Source organism: Astyanax mexicanus, chromosome 23, assembly GCF_023375975.1.
Source record: "Astyanax mexicanus isolate ESR-SI-001 chromosome 23, AstMex3_surface, whole genome shotgun sequence".
Classification (NCBI taxonomy): Eukaryota; Metazoa; Chordata; class Actinopteri; order Characiformes; family Acestrorhamphidae; genus Astyanax; species Astyanax mexicanus.
Window position 1 is genome coordinate 17006510 of NC_064430.1, and position 26556 is coordinate 17033065.

General features: G+C 37.3%; 1 protein-coding gene across 3 annotated transcripts in view; it reads right to left on the reverse strand.

The window, feature by feature from the left end:
• Positions 1-712: 712 nt before the first annotated feature.
• Positions 713-26556, reverse strand: part of scml2 (Scm polycomb group protein like 2) — a 51983-nt gene continuing 26139 nt past the window's right edge. Inside the window, exons 8-16 of one of the 3 annotated variants that reach the window (XR_002649750.2) lie at positions 16454-16740; positions 14477-14588; positions 12524-12727; positions 10300-10479; positions 8845-8973; positions 5727-5963; positions 5358-5512; positions 3209-4102; positions 713-3064 (exon numbers count right to left, since the gene is read on the reverse strand). Coding sequence is in view for 2 of the 3 variants with exons in the window: in XM_022668209.2 (XP_022523930.2) it covers positions 3977-4102; positions 5358-5512; positions 5727-5963; positions 8845-8973; positions 10300-10479; positions 12524-12727; positions 14477-14588; positions 16454-16740 (1430 nt within the window). In the remaining variant the exon portion in view is untranslated. Of the gene's footprint in view, positions 4103-5357; positions 5513-5726; positions 5964-8844; positions 8974-10299; positions 10480-12523; positions 12728-14476; positions 14589-16453; positions 16741-26556 lie in introns of all 3 variants that reach the window. The other 2 variants (XM_007259376.4, XM_022668209.2) reach the window with 2 other exon arrangements.

Consider the following 26556-nt stretch of genomic DNA (forward strand, 5'->3'; position numbering starts at 1 on the left):
CACATTAGGGACACTAGTAATGATACCTACATCGAAGTGAGCAAGGGTGTCGCCATGTTTTCATTCTAATGAGGAAGCTGGGGAAGTGCCTAAGTAAAGAAAATGTAACTGTAATTTTTTTTTTTTTAAATTCAAAGTAAAACGAGCACTGGATTTAGATCTTCACAGATTTCTCTTCTGAAAACTGTTTATTCGGGTGTGTAAAGCACTTCCCTTCATTTACAGTAAGCTTAGATTTCCAATATTTTGTCTAAGGGTGATTTTTCAGTGAAGTTTCTCCAGCACTAGGGCTGGGTGCAGCAGCATGAACATCAAGAAACATTATCCAGTTATTATTAGCATTATCCAGAACATAGCTTTACGTTAAAGAGACATACAGTATATCTGGTTTGTATTATTGATAGAGATAGAGATTATTCAATTGGTTCAAGGCACAGGCATTCGTTCAATCCTGGATCATGCTGCTTACCATCAACAGCCAGTCTAAGAGAGCACAATTGAACTTAAACAACTTGTGGCATAAAGTTTGAGTTTTGCAAAAAGTTATTTTTGATTACCTGTGCATTTGTCTTTATGTTTCTTTATTTCTGAGCCTAAAATCTTTTTCAAAAGAAATCAATACCAAATACCAACCCCATTTTTTCTTCAAAATGACCAAATGTGCACATGGAGCCACTCATCCTTAAATAATCATGACAGTTTACACACCAACTCATTTTAAGATTTTATTAAAAACACGTGTATTGGTAATGGCAGTCATTTCCAATGAGGTCAACCGTAACAAACATTGTTTTCAAGTACATATTAGAGCATTTTTGGGAGGGGGAACAGTTTTGTTCTATTGAAATGAAAGCAAAATATCTTGAGATGTTCATTTTTATGCTACTGTTGAAAATTGCTCCATTAAATGAAAGCTACTTCAACCTGAGTCACAGTAACGTAAGGAAGTCTTAAGGACTTGGCAGGTCAAACTAACGACATACAAATACAAAATATAAATATAAAAAATGGATTATCAAAAACAAATCAAGACAATTGTGTGTTTATACAAATGAGTGAATTCTATGCATTAAATAAATGATTTAACACTGAATTATGGAACCTTATCTGTATCATGGCTCAACATGGAAAACATATGAAGGATTTGGAATCATGAAAAGAGTTTGCAAAAATATATACACACCAACTGGTCACTACATTAATACCACCTCCTAGTCCATTGTCCATTTTATCAGCAGTGTCCTGCAGGCAGGGAGTGTCCTGTGGTCACTGATGAAGTACTAGTGGATGACCAACACAAACTGTGCAGCAACAGAAACAGAGATTCTGTATTCGACTTTACATCTACAAAGTGGAGCAGCTATATTCAGCTCTAGAAAAAAAATAATTTTCCAGAGCTGAATACTTGTCAAACAAAAAGGTGGTTTAAAGAAGTGGCCAATCAGTGTAATGCAGCAACTAGTAGACAGTTTATTTGGCAACCTAATAGAAAATGTGTGTAGTTTCCAACCCAGAGTGACCCCAGGCTAGCAGCAAAACTGTTTATCCTTAATAGTAAGGATCCTGTATAGTACTAAAAGCGACAGTCCCAACATTTTACGGATTTGGGAAATTAAATGTAGCGAGAAATTACATTAATTAAATCAAACCTACCAGTTTTTTAGTATATAGTAGATGTTGCAGGGATGTTTTTCAGGATACTGAAACCATTAATTCCAATACTTTATCATCTGCCAACTCAGCAATACTACTGCTTTTAATTTAAAGAAAAAAAACTGCTGCTTTAGTATGAACTTAACTTCATATGGAGTTGTCTGCAGAGAAGTTTTTGGTGTCTCTGTGACATCTAACTCTCCTGATTTCCTTCAGAACTTTAATCTGTGTAAACAGGATATAGGATTGTACAGATTTGTGTTTGGACAAATGTAGTCAAAAGATGGAGGACACTCTTTTATTTTAGAAACAATGGTATCTTTCAAGGGTAGACCTCCTCACCCATTACATGCTGGGGTATTCAGATATGTCCTTTTTCACTTTGTTTCTGAAATAAAAGATATAAAATAATTTTTATGAGTGATGAAGGAAGGATAACATGATTTGGGTGGCTAATAAATGCAAAGCGAAAAAAAATACATCCTGAGTAAATTACAGTTTTCGCAATAAATAATAATAATATACATTTTTTTCAGCATTCTGCAGCTGCTGAGTCAAGGCTAAGGATTCAACATGTGTCTGTGGTCAAGAATATGTGATCTGAAAGAAGTGGAGAGCTGCCTTGTGTAGAAAAATCGTTGTTTTTTTTTTGGTTTATGGCGTGTACAAAAATGGTGCACCATTATAGCTGTAATAATAGATAGTACATAAAAATTGAGTTTCCACTTGTTCCAGTAGTTCCGTTTTTTCCCATGGTTTCACATATTGGCAGCATTATCCAGAACTAAACGTTTAACAGGGATCCCACTGAAATATACAGCATGAGATACGAAGTTATTACTGACAGTTCCAACAGTCTTTTCCAGTTTGCAGACGTGTGCAGGCTAGTGTTGAATTGATCCGAACTGAGACCACCTCTTTTGGTCGGACCAAATTGTGGTCCTTTTATACTGACTGTAGTTCACAGCACCTTTCACACCATCTAGTTTGGTTTGGTCCAAACTGAAAAGATCCAGAAAGGTAGAATAAAAGCACCATAACCTTGTGTTCACATTAGCAGGCAACAGAACATCAAGCAACCAGTCATTTGCTATGGGAGTATACAATTTGTAGAGAAGCTGTAAACAAAATGGTTCTGCTCTCTGCACTTTTGATTCCTACTAGAGATGGAAAGTTTCATCAGCTGCGTATCAGTATCCTCCAATTTCCAGCCAAAACATGCAATCGGCAGATAATTCTCTAAGCCGATAAGATCATATTTGGGGGTTAAGGTTTGTGAGGCTGATTGTACGGAAAAGCAGAAAGCGAAAGTTTTCCTTGTTTAATGGACAAATGGAACTACGGTGCCAGGGCTTTACTTCTTCTCACTGTGCAGGCTCAGCTTAGTTTGTCTCGCCTCTCTTCTGTTGGTCTGGCACAAAGAAAAGAGAATAAAGACTTTCAACAGCACTAACAGGATATCCCTCTCGAGAGTGTATCTTTAGGCCCAAACAGTGAGTAGCAAGTACAGCAGCACTCAGAATCCCTGCATGACAATGCATTTCCTAAAGTTTACCTGGAACAGTTAATGTAGTGTCTAGCTCCACCCTCGATTGGTATTGGCCAATCCATCTGAAAGACAGCACCAAAACACTAATCGATCTATCTCTAGATCCTGGCAGCATTTTGTACATATTCTTAACAGTGTTGTTCTAAACACATGATTCTGCACATATTTAAGACAAATCCAAATAAAAATTAAGCATGGTTAAATGAAGAAGGATAGCTAAATAGGTAGCTTTCTAGGTAACTGAATGGCCTTGAACACACACAAAAGAGACATCCTCAGGGAGAGATGTTAGCGACCTGTCACCTGTCAGTGTAAACGCAGGGTAAGTCTCTATTATCAGAGAGCACAGTTCTGTCTTTGTGGTTTATATAAACAGTATAAGAACACTATGCTTTAACGCAAGACACAGAAACCCTTTGGGATTCAGCTTAGTCCACTGTTACTATGAATTGCTGCCTTTGTGTCTGTCCTTCTCATGAAAAGGATGTGCTGAGGTTATTATTGGCGGCTTCCAACCAGCATCTGAGTCCAGACATCCTTCTGCCGCCCTGATCTCTAAAGATCTCTGCATCCTGCTACAACAATTTCAAATTTAACTGCAGTAAATTCAGTCCGATTGATGGTGTGTTTGGCTAATCCACTCCCATCCAAATCCGTTCCTTGTCTCTTCCTGGTCCTTCTCCAAATGATGACTTCCAGAGCACCTGATGCTGGATGCACTCTGCTGCCCCCTGCTGGAGTTTGTGTGTACATGCTGTGCTGAGGAAGAGCCAGCTACTGTTTGCTCTGTTTGAGTTTCTCGATGTGATGGCAGAGTTTGAGAGCAGGGCCCAACTTCAGCCCCATGTACTTCATTATCATGTCGCTCCGCAAAAGCATCAAGGCTTTGCCATCGATTTCCTGTAACCGAAAAATATCAATATTAGCTAGCAGTTCATCCAATGTAGCCTGTTTGAACACAGTAAACGCGCAGGCTACAGGCCAATATACTCACTTCTAAGCGGTCAAATGGCTAGCGCTTAGCAGGCGATGCTAATGCTGCTCAAGCAGTGCTAGTCGGGGTTAGCAGCAGGCTACAGTTCGATATACTTACCCCTCAACTGTCAAATAGCTAGCACTTAGCGTGTAATGCTAATAGTGCTAAAGAACTAAAATGAAAGTTGCTTTAATGCTCCTTACAACCTGACTGGTAAAATGCATACATAAGGCGCACCAGATTTGTAAAGTGCACTGTCGATTTTGGGTAAAACATAAGTATTTTAAGTGCGCCTTATAGTGTGAAAAATATGATACACTTTGGGCAATGTGGACAGCAGCAGTTGTGATTCGTTCACTCAACCACCCACACATGAAAACAAAAGTATAAACGCGAACAGCTGCATAGGGCTCTCTCGCAGGCTACACTGTAGACAACATGTTGATTTGACACTGAATAATAAATTGGCCATACCTCAGAACCACTGTTTTATAAATCTACTTTGGCTTTTATTTAAGTGCAGACTTTACATGTTTTGTCTGGTTGACCTGACTTTATTTGTTAATAGTTCCATAACTGAATTTCAGGCCTGCAGCACAAAAGCTGTGACAAGGTTGTGTCTGATGGCAGGATTAATGCAGAAAGGTTTTTAGACATTTTACATCATTTTACATATGTTGCCTTTAAGAGGGATGCCGATGTATTTTTCAACAAGACAATGCAAAATCACAGCTGCACACATTACAAAGGCATCTTTGTGGAAAAAGAGTGTACTGGACTGGCCTGCCTGCAGGAACAAAATTAAATGAAGTTGACCAGACAAAACATGAAATATCTTTGGTTCATACTGTCTGGCAAAATTGCAATAAATTATGTAAACATAAAGCTACTATGACTTGAATGTTCGCCGAATGAAGCAGAGAACAACCAATATATCTGTCTGGACTGTCAGGTGATCTGAGCAACACCATATGCAGTCTATGGCTGAGGTGTATTGAACAGGTTTAATGTTTCAATGTTTAATATTTCTCTGTGTGTATGTTTTATTATCAGACACTACTATTTAAGATATGGCCAAATCAGATATCTGAAAGTAATATATAGAAGCAATATAACTTCTAATATTTTTCTGGGGCTCCCCTTCTGCCCCACTGATTTAGATAAAAAAATGATACATACATGCTTCCTGAAGAGCTCAGCATGAGGAGCTAAAGCCTGAGGGTCAGCGTCACGCACAAACTGCATCACTTCCTCTATGGTCCAGGAGGATGGGCATTTATTGGACACGTCTCGTTCAGTCGTCTGATGATCTGGACCAGTGGTAGAACTGGCAGCTGCATACAAAACAAATTAGTAAGAACACAAACAAGGTTAAACAGTGAATATTATATTGATAGGAAATTTAATTAAACATTTTACCAACCCCTGATGTATTATCATTTTTACAAATATTTTACATATTCTTTCAGAAGTCTGTAAATATATGAACATATAAATTAGTCTTAAAAACAGCATTACTTGAACGATGATAAAGCAAAACTCTCTTACATAGCGTACCTTCCACTCGTCTGTGTGTGCGTGTAGCTGCCAGCTCGGCCGGGTTTGAGCTGATGCGGCGGAGAGGGGGTGGCTGGGAGTTGTAGTGCGGGCTGCTGCCGGACGGACTGCGGTACTCGGGCGTGTTTCGTATGGCAGGAGGACGAGGCGGCGCAGAGCTGATGTCCATGGGCTCCTCAGTGAAGTGCTGGTCTGTTGTAACACCGTTTTCAGCGTGGGGAAGAGGTTCTGTGTTTAGAGGAAACAGAGATAATAAGTGTGTAGGCAGGGCAATTATTTAAGGGAATTAACAAGTAATTTGATGATTAAAGCTATGTAGCAATTTTACATTAAAGCAGCATTATGCGAGAATTGGTTTTCTTGCTCCTGGGCTCCCCCTAAAGTCAGGCAGTGGAATTCATGCTTTAAGACACTCCAAAAGGACATGCTTTTCACATGCATTTCTGGACAAGCTAAAAAATATAGAACCTTTATACAATCTTTAAAGAAAAAAAGCATGTCGACTAAAGTGGTAAAGTAATATAACAGGAAAAAACCTGAATACGACTAGGTTATGCATTATATATATATATATGTTATATTTATAACAAAGTCGTTTTCTGCCTATTTTATTCAAGTTAAAAAGTGTTGTTTCTGGCATTCTGACTGTTTTGATTATTTTCTGATTTAAAGTTCTTGTACCAAATACTGAACAGAAATAAAACGTAAAATAAATTTTAATTTTTAATAATCAGATGTTAGATCGTATTGTTCTGTTTTTAAAATGTTTGTATGTCTAAAGCACTTTGAATTTCCAGTGCACATAAAAAAAGTGCTCTGCAAATAAACTGTCTTGCTTTTTAATCGTCCCCTAAAGAACATGCTTCATACATGCATTTCTGGACAAACAAAGAAATTGAAAAAAAGCATGTGGACTGAGGGGGTAGAGCAATATTAAAGGATTTTACTCAAATATGGCTAGAGTTATGCAGTTGTTCTGCCTGCTTCCCAGAGTTTTATATTGCTGTTAGCAGTGTCCTGGGCTCAGATTAGCAATGGTAGAGATTCTATCAAAGATTTAAAAAAAAATCAATATTTTATGGAATTATGATATTGTATTTTTCTTATATAGTATTGAACATGTAATCTAAATTATTTAGTGCTGTGCATAAACCTCGACCACTAGATAGCAGCGTTGTATTCTATCGCTGTCATTTTGAGGTAAAAATCCTTCATAAAGTTGATTTAAATTATTTCAAGATTTTATTTTATTTTACGCTACTTTCATCTTTTCTCTCACACACACAAATCTAAAATGACACACAGCAATCCACTCAAAACAATCCCACCCCCAGACCCCCCAAATTCAAACACCACACTAAAGCACTGCCACTGTACTCAAAGCACACCCCTTAAAAACTCATAAAACCGTTGGTTGCCAATAAACTTACAATATCTGAGGCACTTAATTAGTTAACAATGTGTGCACATTAATTAGACGTGGGGGCTGGATGAAGGAGAGTTTTAATCATTGGGAATGGATGAGTGGTTAATGAGGGGGTGAATGGAGGCGGTGATCTCCTGCCACAGGGCTTTCAGCTGCAGCAGCAGGAAGCACTCCATTCCGCCAATTAACGCAACGCAAGAACCCTGCCAAGATCTCTCTGAAAGGCATCGGGGTGTTTCCCTGGGAACACAGCAGTCGCTCGCCCCATGTTAAGCCATGATGTTAATCGTCATCCTTGCAAAATTTAGCACGGGTGAGATTAGCTCTGTTAAAGAGAGACATCAACCAAACAGCGATAATGTGGCTAACAGTGACCCAATATGGTGCTGGTCAACTTTTTATTACAGCCACATTAGCATTGCTTAGCGAAACTTGTCATAGAGCGCAAGCGTAATGCTGGAAAAGCCAGTTACCTCAGCCATGAATAAATAAACAGCTTCATTTTAAGCTAAATGCTAACCCTAGCACAAACTACTACTTAAATAAGCACATAAAAGTTACTGTGATTCTTGTATCCAAATTTAAGCCAAAAATTAGTGATTTTTACTTGTCTTGTCTAACTCATTTTGAGACTGTGTATGTGAAATCTTACTTAAAAACATTAATTTACGTATATTTTGTCTTGTTTTTGTCAATGGATTTTTTGCAGCTTATGTAGTAAAAACAGTATAAACAGTTTGTGAGGAGACACAGATTCTCTGTTGGACTATTATTTTATTATGTCAGGCATAATGTCATAAATACATAACATCACAAATAAATAATTTTAGCATTGGTTTATGTGTATAAATACTCATTTCCAAAAATCTGTACTGTCTTGTTTTTTTTTTTTTTTAATGTATTGTTTGTGTAGAAGTACAGACATATAGACTACCGTATTGTTCACAGTATAAGGCAAGACTACTTAAAATCCTTTTATTTTTCCAAAAATCGTCAGTTCCCCTTTTAATCCGGTGCGCCTTATGTATGAATTCTACCAGTCAGGTATTAAGAAGCAGTAAAGCCACTCCGTTGAAGTACAGCGTTATAAATGATTTTAGTGAAGTTTTTCTTGAGCACCAAGGCAGTATTAGCATTAACCGCTAACCTCAGTAAGCACTAGCACTTCCGCTGTTCAGAGGTGAGTATATCAGCATTTAGCCTGCATGTTTACCGTGATAAAACAAGCTATTTACTAGCACTAAGCGCTGCTAACCATGCTAAAATACTGAAAATCTAATCTTACTTTAAATAAAAGAAAATGTGTTTTTTTTTTTTTTTTTCTTTACAGGTTTTGTTTATTTAGGTGCCCCCTGTGTGAGACCTGCTAAAATTAGAAGGCAAACATTGGGCCTTATAGTCCGGTGCACCATATGCATGAAAATAGACCAGAAAACAAATGTTCACTTATAGTGAGCTTTATAATCCAGTGCGCCTTATAGTCTGTAAAGTTCTGTAAATTAGTGGATCTACAGTACATTGCTATCAGATCAGTTTCATGAGAAGCAACTTCAACAGGAGGCTTCATGCAATCATTGAAAATATTATTTAGTACTTACATGCAACTATTAACACGAATCCTACTAACTACACTATCTATACAGACAGACAGAGCAGATATTTAACCGTTTTGATTATTATTACCTTCTACCGGGTGTGTGTCCGTTCTCTGTGGGTTGGGGGACATCGGGGTGCTACTGTATGTGGAGGAGTCTCTGGTGAAGCGTCTGCTGGTCCGTGCTATGGATAAGGCCTCTGATGTCTCTTCTTTCACTAAAGAGCAAAACAGAAAAAAATTAATAATTGATGAGTACAAATTTGTAAAAAAAAAAAAAAAAAAAAATTACTACATGTAAAAAGTAAATAAAATGGTTCATCCAGATGACCCAGAGTTTTTTTCTGTCATTTCTTTTTTTACAATAAATGGTGATCATTGTATAATGACAATATTACATTGGAGGTTCGTGCTGATCAGTGTCAACATTTTACGTTTTACAGCACTCCCTTCTTTTATATTGTTGCTTTATGCAAATATAATATGCAAACAAGGGACCTACCCAGGACAGTTTCAAGGCATTTGGGGGCACCAAGCAAAATAAACCACAATAAACCATATTCATATTTGCCAGCTGCAGGAATCACAAACCTGTCTGGCTACTGTTAGCAACTAGTTGAGGGGGATTCTAAGATCAGGGTCATTGTACTTTCCTGCATTGGCCACCACAGAGTTTAAAAAGGGGTGCTCATTATGGGTGTGCCATATTGTTGGTGACAATAATATCACCAACATTTTTGAATAATGTGAATGACATTATACACTAAAATATTATGTCATGTCACCCACCCCTAATTATCACATCCAGGTACTACTTTTTTGCTGTTTTTACAAAAAAAAAAAAACATACTGTTCTCATTTCCCATTATATATCTACTAGAGACAGATTATTTCTCTCCAGTATAATTTATTTGACTTTATATATGGAGATATTATGAGTGCATTATTAATATAATGACATTCTGGATCATTGGTTTCTGTTACAAATCTGATAAAATTCTTGTATTTTTTTTTTTATTTCAGTTAGGGGTGTGCCATATCATATCATATGCAATAAAATAAGTCATTTTCATTTTGTTGCAGTTGAGTATTCTTGAAATTAATTCAGCGTTTTATCATATTACCCAGCGCACTGTTATTGCGAAAATACCATATACCAAATTACATATACATGACGTATACATTTGAGCACCATGACCAATCACAAAAAACTTGAATAACTTCTTAATATTTTTTTAAATTCAAATAACACTGTGGTTAAGATTTTTTTTAACATTGCAATACTATTTTGTCTATATTGTTCGAACTTAGTCAGAATGTGATCCCTAAATTATTTTGAAGAAAAAGAATCTAAGTAAATACTGCAAAGGATAAGACCACTCCCACACACAAGGGTGGGGGTGCCAACTTCCTGCTAAGTCAAGCACACCACTAGTTATGTCCTGTGAAATGCATCGTTAGCACAACACTGACTTTGGTGATGCATTTAATTCAGAAACAGTGTAGATTGTGGAGCTCTTTTCTGCACAATCACGTGTGCTTACCTGACTTGCTCCTGTCGTAGGCGTTGTGTTTGTTGGCGGTGGTGAGTGGACTGAAAGGCTGGCTGCTGAAAAGGTTTTCACACTGCAGGTGGTGGCATAGAGTCTCCAGGAACCGCAGCACAAAAGAAGCACTGGAGGCACGAGGCAACTTAACATAGTGAATCCCTCCTTCTGAGCGAACTGAGAGAGGGACAGAAAAACAGAAAACACACATGAAAACAGAGACAATTTAGCTATTTTTTAGTAGAACAAGGACATATTCTGATTTATATAGTAAGCACAGCTCTACTAATCTTGAATTTACCCCAGCAGTGCAATTCTAATCATGAATTTACCACAGTAGTACTATTTTAATTATGAATTTACCTCAGCAGTGCTGTTCTAATCATGAATATACCTTAGCAGTGCAATTCTAATAATACATTTATCCCAGCAGTGCTATTCTAATCGTGTGTTTGCTGTAGCAGTGCCATTCTAATCTTGAATTTACCTCAGCAGTGCTATTCTAATTATGAATTTAACCCAGCAGTGATATTCTAAATCATGAATTTACCTTTGCAGTAAATACTCATAAATTTTCGCTAGAAATGCTATTTTAATCATGAATTTACCCCAGCAGTGCTATTCTAATCATAAGGTTACCTCAGCAGTGCTGTTCTAATCATGAATATATCTTAGCAGTGCAATTCTAATACATTTATCTCAGCAGTGCTATTCTAATCATGCGTTTGCTGTAGCAGTGCCATTCTTATCATTAATTTACCTTAGCAGTGCTAATCTCCCTACAAATTTACGCTAGAAATGCTATTTTAATCATGAATTTACCCCAGCAGTGCTATTCTAATCATAAATTTACCTCAGCAGTGCTATTCTATTAATGAATTTACTTCATCAGTGCTACTTTAGTCACACATTTACCTCTGTGGTGTAAAACAGTATTTTGGTAAACAAACACATGCTAGGCTTTTAGGTTTGTTCAGCTAATGTACAGCTGAATTTACATAGAGGTCTTTACCAAACAAGACACACCCCCTAAAACAACATGTTTATGAACATTTTATGAGAAAGTTGTCAAAAATCAAACTTTTTTTTTTTAAATAATTTATAGTTTAAAACCTATACTATAAAGTTGGTGTATTATAGTGTTACAACAGAAAGTTAATAAAATAAGCTGTTTGCTTATATTTATAAGCATTGCTTATATTTATGAGCATAAGGGGATTCCTTTGTTGCTATTCTCAGTCTTCCATTGTAAGGGTCTGGCTAAATTAGGGAGTCAGACCAGCGTAGCAGATGGCCAAACCAACACTCCCCCTCCACACACACATATATATTCCCCCCCTGGGGAGAGCCCCAATCAAATGTTCTAAACCAGGTTACACACAGATGTCATTCCTCATTACCTTCAAGCAGATTATATCAGTAGCACATGCACAGCCTTCCCTACACAAACACACAAGCGCACATTTACTAAAATAGAAAAAGATGCTATCCCCCACCCCCTGTTTTTTAAGCTCTGTTATAAAAACACATGAGCACAAGACAGAAACACTCACATCAGGGCTGGGGGGCAATTAATCCAAAATTAAATAAAAAAAACTCAATTAAGAAACTCATATAGAGTAAATTTTGTCTCTGTAGATTTTTCCTGTTTCACTGTTTGTGTTCATATACCGTACTGTCCCCTTAAAAATATACTTCCACGTTTGTAGTCTCCACCTCATTCAGCTTGCAACATGGGAGCAACTCGGAGGAGAATTTAAGGAGACTGATTAACATTCAGAATTTTTGAAGCTCCTTGAGTTTCTTAAAGTAAAAATAGAATTGATTCACAAATAAATCCAAATATTGAGATAAATACTGAGATAAAATTAATTAGGGGAAATAAAAATTGGAATAAAATTACTGAAGGACCACAGAGTTTAGTGAAAAACAGTAGGTAATTCAGGCTGTAATTTTCTCAGTGGCATATAGTGATTTTTCTGGAGAGATAAACTGCAGTGGCATTTATGGTCCAAAATTAATCATCCAGTATCTGTACCTAAACTCACTAATGTTTTTACTTTTACATACAATAAAATCTTCACAGCAATTTTCCTAAATATGTTCTAAAGCCTTCCCAAAATTATAGAGGCTGTTTCTTTTACTAACCTTGATTTTGGGAAATTCATTGTACCATGATGCCAAAGCAGGATTATACTGGTGTGAGAAAACAGTGTCCTACCTCGGATGATCTCGCCACCATCTGACTGCGACTGTAAGAAGCTGAAGAGAGATTTGGGCTGGTAGGCACAGTCCACACAAGCCTGGACAGCGTGCTGGAGGACGGTGTTGACCGGGCCTGGCCCAAAATGGTCCGGAAGCTGAAGCATCAGCTTACGGTCCAGGTGTGGGCCGCAGTCACCGTGTTTATTCACGTAGACACAAACTAAAAGACAGGAGAGACAGTGTTAGAGAGGTCTGCAATACTGCCTAAAACATGACTGCTGAGGTATGCTTGATAAACACACCACTTAAAAAAAAAATAAATAAACAATGAAAAATGACTGCTTTACATTTTTTGTTACTTTGTGAGAAGTACCTGTTTTAACATGCTGCATTTTTTTAAAGTAATTTATGGAGTGTGGATTGATATTTGTAAACTGTGACAAGAGCTTGTGATCAGATTATGAAGAAGCAATTAAAACAGCAGTATGTAAATCGATCATTAAGTGTTACCTCCACATATCATATTAGGAACGTGAGCGGTGTTATCCTGTCATGGCAAGGTGAGATGAATTATCAAGTTCCATGAATTATCAAGTTTAAGCAAGGACTGATAGTGGGTACAAAAGGATGGGAACATTCTTCAATGCACTAGGAACACGTCACAGAAGGCATTACCTCCCACAGTGGACAGCGCAGTGGGTGGTAATGTCTGTGACTATCGCTGTCTAGCTAATAATCGTCCATGCCAACAGACAAGGGTCTCTGGCAGAAACCCACGACATCCACATTCAATGCAGGAAAACCCACACACATATCCCATAGTTCAGTGCAGTATTCTTTATCTTCCATGGGACACAAGACTAGGTCTGGTTCTATTACATTTCGCATATCATTGTATTATCTGATTGCGAATCAAATTTAACACTGCAGATGAGGTTTGGACTTATGTGAATAGAAACTTAAAAAGAACAGGAGTGTAAGGGTACACAGGAGACAAACAAGACTACAGTTACTTTGGCCGTTCTACTAAACCACTACGTTATCCACAATTTCAATATAAATCGTCAGTGCGTCTTATAATTCGCTGCGCCTTATGTATGAATTCTACCAGTCAGGTTCTAAGGAGCAGTAAAGCCACTCCGCTAAGGTACAGCATTATACAGGAATTTCTCATTAGTACTCAGGGTTCCTCAGTGTAGCTCTGCTGGGTAGCATTAGCCGCTAACTGCTAGAAATCTGTAAATTTAAGCTTACTGTAAATAAACGGAAGCACTTTACTTACTAGGAGAGAAATCTGTGTAGATTAACATCCAGTGCTAGTTTTTTAGGAATTAAGAGTTTTGTTTACTTGACTTAGCTTAGCTTTACAGGTGAATTTAGAAGTAAAACTAGTTAGTAGTGTCGCATAAAATGCGCCTTATAATCTGATGTGTCTTATGTATGAAAATAGACCAGAAAATAGATGTTTACTGATAGTGCGCCTTATAATCTGGTGAATCATATAGTGCAAAAAATACAGTAAATGATATATGTGTTTAAGTAATTACCATATTTACCCAAATAACAGGTACCACATCATAAGAGCATGTGTGCAAATTGCCAGACCAAATTCTATTTATTGACGACTAATTATTAAACCAGGGATGGTAACAAACTTGCAAACTTGTGAATAGAGATTTCTAAAAAGTGTGCTAAAGTGTGCTAAAGCATCTTTAAGTCTTCTGTTTCTGAGCTCATTTAAGCTCTGCCCCTGAATAAAGACAGTGAATTGTGAAATTGTGGTCAGTTGTTGTTACACTGTTAATCATAATGGAGCCTTTTCTTATCCTGATTAATCGATTACAGAGAGGTACAGTTAGCTGCAGCAATAAATCAAATCAGCAAAGCTCTGCTTCAATAAAATCTCCTATGTACTTATTAAATTTGGAATCACTGACAAAAAAATAAATATACTGCGCCAATATTTCACCTGTAGACAGAACTCCAGAGTCTTTGGTCATCTGTAGGCTGGACAGCCTGCTGTCTGACATAGAGGAAGATAGAGATGGACTGGGAAGCGACTGAAGAATTTTGGATTTTCTCTGCAGAAAGAAAAGAGAGGAAAAAAGAGAAGGAGACAGAGAAAGAGATGTGGTGAATACAAACAATCAGACAAGCAGACAACAAAGGGTCAGGCTTGACTGCCACTGACCCACAACTGAAATGAGTGTATCAGAAATGCGATGGAGACTATTGTTAAGTCAGTCAGGACAGGGTTAATGAAGCGTTCAGGAGGAAATGATTCTTCATGGTGAGTAAACATTGCATTTGGATAATTCCTCCTGACATGTTAACCTCAATTCACCATAATCACCAACCAAAACCAAATTACAACATATTTATATTAGAACTCTTCTTTTTAATGATTAATCACAACCACAAATCACTTTAAATCTCTCTGCATGACACCTATTAGTGATGCATATATTTGCATTTAAAAGACTAAGTCCTATATACAGATCTGGAAAAAATTAAGAGACTACTTCAGTTTCTAATCCAGGTTCTCTGATTTTGCTATTTATAGGTATATGTTTGGTCCATTGTTGTTTTATTCTATAAACTACGTTCATTTTACTCACATTTCTCCCAAATTCCAAATATAAATACTGTCATTCACCACATTTATTTGCAGAAAATGAGAAATGACTGAAATAACAAAAAAGATGCAGAGCTTTCAGACCTCAAATAAAGAAAACATATTTATAAAGTTTTAAGAGTCTATAAATCTATATTTAGTGGAATAACCCTGGTTTTTAATCACAGTTTTCTTGCATCTTGGCATGTTCTCCTCCACCAGTCTTACACACTGCTTTTGGATAACTTTATGCTACTCCTGGTGCAAAACTTGAAGCAGTTTGGCTTGGTTTGATGGATTGTGATCATCAATCTTCCTCTTGATTATATTCCAGGTTTTGGTAAAATCAAAGAAACTGATCACAGTTTCTTTTTTCCAGAGCTGTATATAAGTATGCGCATGCGTGTATAGATCATATAGAGTTAACAAACAAAACAGCAAGCAGCGAACCCCACATACAACCACGATCCAGAATATTATATTCAGTATTATTTTTTATTATTTGAAATTTGGTGTACAGAAGTCAGAATGCTGGATGTTCAGAATGTAACTTTATTCACATGCAGACACGATTATACATGATCAGTTGATCAAGTATTGTCACTAACCGCGCTAAGCGCTAGCTCTTTTGCTGTTCGGACTGTAGTCTGTGTGTTAACCATCTTAAAACAAACTTTGTGGGACAAACCGCTTGCTTATATCGCCCTGGCTTATCAGAACACTCAGGGTTCCTCAGTGTAGCACTGTCGGGCGGCGTTTACTAGCGCTAGGTTAGCTGCTAATGCTAATTCTGCTGCACCCAGGTCTTCGTGGAAATCTAAGGGTACTGTAAATAAACAGAAGAGCTTTGCTCACCCAAATAAATTGTTTCCAAGAGAGAAATCTGTGTAGATAAACATCCAGTGCTCGTTTATTTTTAAGTTTTGTTTACTTAGCTAAGCTTTACTTAAATTCGTTACCCACTACCACCCAGCAGCGAGACCTGCTGAATTAGAGGGAAACAATGGCGACATCCCTGTTCCTTACTTGTGTAGCATAATGTGCTTTATAATCAGGTGCACTTTGCGTATGAAAATGGACCAGAAAATAGATGTTCATTGGCAATGCGATTTATAGTGCGAGAAATACAGTGATTATCCCAATGCTGGCCTTTTCAATAGTGACCTTGCAGAATGTGCAGAAGTGTCTAAATTACTTAAACTCTATTGTGTCTTTTGCACATTATGAACAATCACGTGATCCAGTTTACTGCACGCATCATCAAAGTGTTTTTGGTAAACATTATCACTGTGTACTACAGTTTCAAAATGTAATTCTATGAGAATGCAATACCTTGCTGCCGGGTTTGGGCCCTCTCTTTTTGTGAATTCTGGGCATTAGCTGTGTGGGATCCATGCTCTTATCCATGATGTTTTCCGATTGGCCGTTCTGCGAAGCGGCTGCCGCCTCAGCCACGGCTTTCAGCATGGCGAGAGTCTCGCTCTTGGGCCGCCGGCCCCTCACCCCCTTCCGTACGGGCAGAGGGGGCAGCGGGTGCGGCAGCCTGTATGGAGACTGCATGGAGCGGCGGGATAATCCGGACGGGGAAACAGCCGGAATCAGGCTCTTGGGAAGAGTGACTGAAAGAAAAAGAGCACAGACTCGGTAAGCACATAAAGAAACATCATATAAAGACCTATAAAGTGTAAGAATTCATACTATTTCTATTCAAGCTATTGACTTTAATGCTCATTATTAACACACTTTAACTGCTATAAACCGCCACAGTTTTCTGTGTTCTTAAAGAATTACTATTACAAATGATTAAAACGTCTATTCAATATATGAATTTGAGGAGACGAAACTCAGGGATGTGAGTCTGGACAAGAGTAAAATTACTGGGGAAAACAGTACATAGTCCAGCCTGTAATTTTCTCAGACGTCTGAGAAAAAATACATACAGGGTCGTTCCTGACTGGAATAAAATGACTCCCATTAAAAGAGAAAATTACCCCAGGACCCCCTGAGAAACTAATCCCATTCCTTAAAGGCTTAAGGAAGTTTAAAGCACTTATGTTTTAATTAACATATCCATATTTGATGCTACATATAAACAATTTATCACAAACAAAAATTACAAACAGCTCTGGAAAAAAAATAAAGGACCACTTCAGTTTCTGAATCAGTTCCTCTGATTTTGTTATTTATAGGTATATGTTTAAGTAAAATTTTATTGTTTTATTCTATAAAATTATTCGATAACTTTTCTTCCAAATTACAAATAAAAGTATTGTCATTTAGAGCATTTATTTGCAGAAAATTAGAAACGGCTAAAATAAAAAAAAAGATGCAGACCTTTCAGACTTTAAATACTGCAAAGAAAACGAGTACATATTCATAAAATTTTAAGAGTTCAGAAATCAATATTTGGTGGAATAACCCTGGTTTATAATCACAGTTTTCATGCATCTTGGCATGTTCTCCTCCACCAGTTTTACACACTGCTTTTGGATAACTCCTGGTGCAAAAATTCAGGCGGTTCATCTTGGTTTGATGGCTTTTGATCTTCCATCTTCCTCTTGATTATATTCCAAGTTTTCAATTTGGTAAAATCAAAGAAACTCATCATTTCAAGTGGTCTCTAATTTTTTTCCAGAGCTGTACATATATGAGGACCAAATACATAATTTGCACATATTTGCAACTTTCGAAATCATTTTATCAATTTATCACATGCTTTACTTCATATTATATAACACATATTTAATTCCCCTGCTGAATATTAAGAATTCTCCTAAGGTGAAGCCGTCCACACGCCCTCAGCAAGACAGGATCAAACGCAGACATATGCATGATGGGAAGAGGGGAGAAAAAAAGAAGAAGAAGGAAATGTCTTTGATCCTTGTTTGAGTCTCGCTGCTTGACGGCCCTCTGCCGATTCCTCTCCTGCAGAGGCTACTTTGCATATTTGCAGCAGTTACGTTACTGGTTTGCGGTCAGCTGCTTGTTAACTGGCGAAGGCAACGGCAAATATTTGGGGAGATTTCCTGAGGTTAAATCACTTCTGCACCAAACTAGTCTGAGAGAAGAGGTTTTCCACTGCTCTTTATAGGGGATGTATACCAATCAAGAATAACATTATGACCACCACTTTGTTTCTACACCCATTACTAAGGGTGTAACAATTTACTCTGGTCACAATATGATTTGATTCGATTGATAATTCTGGATTCATTATTTGAATTTCTCATTTAAGTGTATAAACAATGAAAAAAGCACCTTGAATAAATGCTTCCTGTACTGTTCTAAGTGTAAATAAACAATGTGCTATTGTATTTTTTTCTAAATAGGTTTTGTGTATCTTTACTAAAGTATTTTCAGTTTTTGATAACTTCTGTCAGAATTTAAAATTTAAACATTTCTTTTTAATCCTCTATATTACTGAAAATCTGTTGTTTCTTTAGGCTTGTGAGGGCTGGGTGGAGGATCTGTCTTGTCAATTTTTCATCACCATTTCCCATTTTTTCAGTTCCACTGATCATGCAGTAGCACTTTAAAGCCGTGTATCGGTTTCTGTTCACCCTGTTCTTTATTGATCAGGAAAATACAGGATTACCACAGAGCAGCACAGTATTATTTGGGTGGTGGGTCATTCTCAGCACTAGAGTTGCATGATGCACTGAACGTTTGATGCTTTTTCAATACTACGTCGTTACACATGATTTGGTTCTTTAGTGTTCGATGCTTTCCATACTGTATTTAGCCTAGTTACTAGTTTCAAAGGGGTGAAATTAGTGCCATTTGATTCAGTTCATAAAAAAAAAAAAACTGATTCACATCACGGCTGGTGTGGCAGGATTAAGGTAAACCTAGTACTCTGAACCAATTACCGGTAATCAATTTGCGAGTATTCATTTGACTCAGTTGAGCGACACGCACACACGCAAGCAAACAGCGAGAGAGAAGCAGCGTTTGTGGAATGGCAATGGCTAAGATAAAATACCTCCTCTCTCATCCAAGACTTGAGGTCAAAACAGGCTCAAGGAGTGAAGTGTGGGCATGTTTTGCTTATATCGCTGAACCTAGGCCTGGACAATAATTCGATATCGGTATTTATCGCGATAAGAAATGTTTCAATAACGGTGATATCACTTTTGTGGTATATCGATATGTATTATGTACAGAATCTGTCACGGACAGGCGTTTTTTACTGGCGTCAGCTCGCCGCAGAGCCAAACACATTCAGCCCCCATAGCTGTGCTACCTCAGTGCGTGATGACGCAATCACACAGGCACGTAGCCAGATAGGCTAGGCTAGGCTAGGTTAAAATGGCTAGGCTAGGCTAGGCTAGGTTAGGTTCAGGTCCGCTCCGCTACGCATCTAAAATGTCTCGAAACGGAGCCGGGACGAGCGGATCCAAGGCTAGGGTAGACTCGGTTCGGTCAGCCGCTGTTTCGCTCGCCCATTCGCGCGTCCGCTCGCTCGTCCGCTCGCTCATCCGCGGCTCCGCTGGCCCAGCCGCGGGTCCGCTCGCTCATCCGCGCCTCCGCACGCTCATCCGCGGGTCCGCTCGCTCATCCGCGCCTCCGCACGCTCATCCGCGGGTCCGCTCGCCCAGCCGCGGGTCCGCTCGCCCAGCCGCGGGTCCGCTCGCCCAGCCGCGGGTCCGCTCGCTTGCCGCTTTGCTGCAAATTGTGCCGGTGAGTGGAGCCGACAAGCAGCGTAACGTTAATACATCTAATCTGTTCCACCACCTCAAGCATCTTCACTACATACAATATTTTCCTTATACTGACTGAAGCACTTTAATAGATTATGTTGAAACTAAGTTATTTAAAGTTTATGAATCCTTTAGGTTTGTTTATTTGCCGTTGATATCATGTTGAATACCTCTTGTATTCTGACTAAAGCACTTTAATAGATTATGTTGAAACTAAGTTATTTAAAGTTTATGAATCCTTTAGGTTTGTTTATTTGCCGTTGATATCATGTTGAATACCTCTTGTATTCTGGCTGAAGCACTTTAATAGATTATGTTGTCACTAAGTTATTTATAGTTGAAAAATCCTATAGGTTTGTTTATTTGGCGGGAAAATCTTGTTGCTTTTATGTATATAAAGGCTTCTTGTATTATATATCCTAGTTAAAACACTTTTGTTTTAATCTGTTAAATTTGTTTACAATGAATAAGAAGCTCTGCCTCTGTTGTCATTTAAAGTTATTTTTATTTGTAATAGTTATATAGGCTTATGTTTGACAGGGATGTCATGTTATTATTTTGCTATATGCAAATAAAATTGAGCATTGATTTATTTTGACTACTTTTATTTCTAAAGTATTAAAGTTTTTGTGAAAGGTTTCAAAGACTTAAAAAACATTTTCATACAGTAGTAGGTACAGATTTCCATTAGATAGATTGATACAAAAAGTGCAAATACACAGTTAAATAATAATTTAAATTTGCAGTGCAAGCTGCAGAGATTGCAGGGATTCTTTTTCTGAGGCCTTCAAAGTATTTATCGATATCAAAATTATATCGTATCGACCGAAATTTAAGGAATATATCGTGATATAAATTTTGGCCATATCGTCCAGCACTAGCTGAACCCATTTTACAAATGGTGTTACAAATCTCTCCAGAGCAAAGGAGCCAACACGAGCATTAGGTGGACACCCTGATCCCTACAGAGAGCTGAGAAGCGGAGAGGTTAGTGGGGTTAGTTAAGATACAGTCTTTAGCTTTACTAAGATTTACTAGCCACTGTTAAATAAACTGTTTAAGAGTCAGGGATAAGATAGACTACCATCTTTCTGTATTAACTTGTGTTTTCATCACAAATTGGATGTCAGGCACATAGTCTGCTCAATCGTTACATTGAGCATGGGCTTATTTTAAATGTTAAAATGTTGCTTAATACAACGGAGCAATGAGTGTTCAAATTACTATAACATTACTAATGTTCTTCCCACTCATTTTCCTTATTCAGACTAAACATAGCTAAATACATCTGCATGGACCGAGTGCCTGTATATACAGTTGAGAAATCCAGGTTTAGAAATCTGATACAGCAGTTAGACGGAAAGTATGACATGCCTGGTAGAAAATGCTTTATGTTCAGACAATTTTATTGTTGTGTTTTTTTCTTCTCCTACGCATCGTGTTTATATTGAGAATCGTGATACTGGTATCGGTATCAAAGTCAAAATTCTGGTATTGTGACAGCCCTACTCAGCACTGTAGTCAGCAGTAACACTGTAGTGTGTTAAGTGTTGGTGCACAGTTTGTGTTGGTCATAATCTGTAGTCTTTTTTTTGTTTGTGTAAAAACAGAAGAAGAACTACAGTCTGTAATTATGGAACTACAAAGTGTCCCTACATAATATACTCAGAGGAGCTGTTATCCTTGTTGTGACTGGTGTGTGTGTGTGTGTGTGTGTGAGAGACTTCTGTATCTTTTTACTATTCCTTTGTTCATTATTCCCACTCCCCCTCATTTACCCAGTGGTGAAAGGTTTGTTCTCTAGAGGCCACAGGTAATCCTCATTAGCAGAACAGTGACCCACAGTTACTTGTCTAACTGGATAGATGTTTTGTTTTAGAACCAGGGCCACAAATATATGATCCGAAGACAACTAGACCAATTACACAGCAGGTGCAGCAAATTGTTGTGTTGCTTATTTGGTTATATGGAGCAGTAAAACCATGAACTGTGCCATTATAATACAAAACATGCTGTTAGCGAACATGCTATAACCTGTAAATGTACTGTAACTGACAAAGGACATTGCAATAGTATTTTATTCCACAATATTAGCATATCATGCAGTAAATATAAATGTTTTTAACATGTTATACTCAGCTTAATAGCGCCCAACCAATCATCCAAATCAATATAAATTAAAAGTTAATTGCTGTAAACTGGCATAGCTGTGTTACTCTATCATTATATAGGGCTGGAAACTTTTAACAAAGTCACAAGTCTTTTTAATTCAAATAAAATATATGTTACCCTGATATTTGGGAAATTATTAACTGTTCCTTTAGTTTTATGACTGAAGAAAAAAAGGTATGATGATAGCATGGAAGTATTTTATCTCAGATAATCAATTAAACATATATGTTTCTTAATATTTAACAATAAATGGTCAGGATAAAGCTGTGATATAATAGCATATAAACTGTGGTACCAAAATATACTTTCGGTTTTGTCTGTAACGTGAGATTATTGGAGCTGGTACAGTAATATCCAATACCAAGATGCCAATTACCCACATCACAGCACTCCCTCAAGTCTATTATAGCTTATTTACTCTCTCTGCTTGATTACAGATGTGACTATTCTAAATCTACAGCCAATCTGAGTCCTGTTGGAAATTTCAGAATATAATGTATAATGTCTATAATGTGGCACAAACTGAGCTAAACTGTACAAAAACACAGAGGGAAAACAACAATCTTTTAGTGACATTTAAATATATATATATATATTTTTTTTTGCAATTGAAAATCCTGCACTAAAACAAAGGGTCAAGCTAAAAGTACAAGATGGTATGATTTCAGTGATATGCATTTCAAATGTAGCAACTTGTTCATCTTAAATTCATCAAAAGCTTCCATGAGGGTATGATGATAAAATATTTAGCTCATCTACCAGCTCTCAACCAGCACAATCCAAACACATTTAATGCATGAAATTCCTAGCCTTTGTGCATCCATCCCTCCCTCCCCCCTCCTCCTGACTCCATCCAAACCCCCCCAAAACCACACACACACACACACACACACATTAAGAAGGGACTGCACAACAGAGTATCAGATATCTGCAATTCAAAGTGTCAACCAATCCATCAATGGAGGTGTAAAATGGCACGAGGAGAAGCTTTGTGAGAATCACACAAAAGCAAGGATCCCCCTCTTTCTCTCTCTCTTTCTTTCTATCTCTCTCGCTCTTTCTATTCCAGCGTCAGCAGAGTCTTGCTTTATTGGCTCTGCATGGCACATCTCGAATGAGATCAGATAAAGTGCTCATATTTCAGAGAGGCTGAAAGGGCAGTCGGCAGAAGCTTGCTTCCCTAAGTACATCTGGGAGCGTTCACAGGGGCCCAAGCACAGCTGCCTCCCCTGGGCTTCACTTTGGAGAGCAGGGGGTGGGGGGTGAAGCTCTGGAGGGGGCGTCAGGAGAGAAAGTGAATGAAGAATAGGTGAGTGGGTCATGTTACTGAAAGCTGCAAGTTCACCTAGGGACTGGGTTACGCCACTTCGAGGCACATGGGTTTACAGACATCTTCATTTTCCTCCAGACGTAAAACAGTTAACGACAGGATATTGCTTTGTATTGTTCAACTGGAGTCTCTCAATTCGACAAATGGGCACAAAACAATACATAAAACAAGCTGGAGCAAATAAAACAAAATTAATAATAAAAAAAAATTTATCAGTTTTATTTAGCGATATAACACAGTAAGGTTTACTGTTAAGCTCGAGCTCGAGAAGATAGAGTACCTTTTATTTATGCTGAAGTTTATGCTCTCTTTCTCTCTCTATCTATCACTCTCTTTCTCTTTTACAAACATGCACATGGTCATGCACACACAAACACACACGTACACACAGCTGATGGCACGTTTACTCTTTTCAGGCTGTTGAGTGTGGAATATGGAGCTACACTAGTGTTTATTTTCTCTATTAAAACTCCCAGTTTAACTCAGTAAGTAAGGACATCACAATATTCTAGATTAAAAAGCATCAAAGCTACCCAGATATATTATAATACAGTAAAACTATCCTGAGATATTACAAAACAGCAAAACTACACTATGATATTATAATACACTAAAGTAAATTAAGGATCTAGTCTGCCAAGTGTAGAACATAATGTTTGGTGTCCTTCCACCTGCTTTTGCTTTACTTAAACAAGGTTTTTTTACTTTAAACTCAAGGTTTTTGACTCTTATAGCAAGCTGGCTCATTTTGATCCTCCTTTCCACACTCACTGGATTAAAGATGCACTGTATTTGGTAAAAAAAGAAAAAAAATCAATCAAGAACATCCTAAAATTATCTATAACTATATAAAAGGGGTGGGCGATATGGCCCTAAAACAATATCACAATATTTCACGGCTTTTTTGCTATAACGATACTTTGGCGATATGACAAAACACTAAATTAAAAAATATATTTTAAGAATACCCTACTGCAACAAAAAGAAAATTACATTTTATTATTGCTCAGATATTAAAGATATTAACTCAGATATTAAAAAATACAAGATTTTTAAATCAGACTTTTAACAGAATGTCATGATACTAATAATGTACTCCATATATCACATATGACACTGGACAGATATAATCTGCTTCTAATAGATATATAATGTGAAATGAGAACAGTGTGAATTATTTTTTTGCTAAAAACAGCAAAAAAGTAATACATTAATGTGATAATTAGGCGTGGGTGATATGGCACGATATTTCAGAATATAATATGGGTCACGATATTCAAAAATGCTGTCGATATTATCGCATACGATATGATATGGCACACCCCTACTATATAACTACTATTAAGTATGTGGGGCTTTTACAATACATATAATACAGCCACAGGATTATCTAGATACCAATTAAGTACATTTAAAGTGAATTTTGTTTTTAGTATTTTGTCTTGTCTTATGTATATTTCCAGAATTTCCCTCTGGGATCAATAATGTATCTGTCTATCTCTCTATTCATCCATCCATCCATCTATCTATCTAGCATTTTGTTTTATTGTGTTTACAACTTGTGTTAACTAATAATGTAATAATGTTAATAACCACTTGTCTGTGGTAGGGCTGTCAAAATAATTACATTATTGACCTAGCAAAGAAAATATGAAGACAACCTCAATAAGTTTAGCTGTCCTCAATATTGACATTTTTGTTTGCTTAGAGAGGAGAACCTATTCATGTGGAAAATCAGGTACTTGGTTAAAAAGTGTTTTTATAATTTAGGATTTCTAAACATTGTACAATTTCATTTTTCTAATCAAAACTTCATTGAGTTTAACTACATTATTATCTTTGTCATTAGGCCATATCACAAAAATAGTTTAGATTATATTATTACATTCCTGGTATGTAGTGTCATGATATTTTCTTTTTTTTCCATTTTAATTCATGAATTCCTTTTATTTTCTCTTTTTCTTGTCAGCATTTGTGTGTCTATGTTTGTATATTGGCTGCATGTTACACAGAATCTGCTGAAGCTGCACTTAAGCCAATTTTCCAGAAAGCCCAACTGCAAGACAGTTCTTTTCTTACATTGATTCTGGAAAGCTTTCAAATTTACTCAGCATGTTAATAATGAACTAGCCATAGCAAGATAACATTTTAATCAAATCTGATATTTCCATAAATATTTTACAGAATTTTCTCTTCACTCTTTACCACAAATAAACTAAAAAAGCCTGAAATTTTTTTTTTCTCTCCACAAACTGAACCTGATACTTTCAAAAATCCTTTTCAATGGGTCAAAGCAACTCTGACCTGAAATGTGATCGGCCTGAAGGTGAGATCACATTTCTATTCCATTAATCACCTCTTAATTACACAAATGTGTGGAGCTTATCAGTCTTGCTGATCAGCTTCAGGCCATGAGCAGAGCAGGTCCAGTGGTGCCCAGGAGGTGCTGGGACTGCCGTATATGTATGTGTGTGCAAGTATATTTGAAAAAGGGAGGGGGGGGGGGGGTGGGGTCTCCTGGATAAAGTGGCGTGTGTTTGTGGAGGGGGGTGTCAGAGCACAACCGGTCTAATTAGTCCCCATCTCTCCGGTCACATTTCCATTTTGTCCTGGATCAGGACTCGGCACCCACGCTGCCAGGCCACAGCCCGGTGGAACTCGAACCACATGTTGTGGGGGAGTGTGAGCATGTGCATGTGTGTGTTGGGGGCGGTCATTGTTTGTGTGTGTGTGTAAATGGAGAAATATGGGTTGCCTGAGGCTTCAAGTGATTAAATGAAACACTGCAATCTGTTAGAGATATTAAATGTCAAAACAGTCTAAGCAGATACTGAGATAAAAGAATGAAGAGTTATAGCCTGTATATATGAGAATATTATATAGATTAACTTAATTAAATTACAAAATGGGTAACAAAAACAGAAAATCATAAAAAGAGTATATTTTCCAAACTCTCTGTATTGTACTTAGCTAAAAGTACAAAATATATATAAAAAAAGGAGGTGATTAAAACATATAGCTCTGGAAAAAATGAGAGACCACTTAATGACCACTAAATGATGAGTTTCTTCGATTTACCAAAAGGAAAACCTCCATATAATCAAGAGGAATACGCATGACCACAAGCCATCAAACCAAGCTGAACTCATTGAATTTTTGCACCAGGAGTGGCATAAAGTTATCTAAAAGCAGTGTGTAAGACTGGTGGAGGAGAACATGCCAAGATATATAAA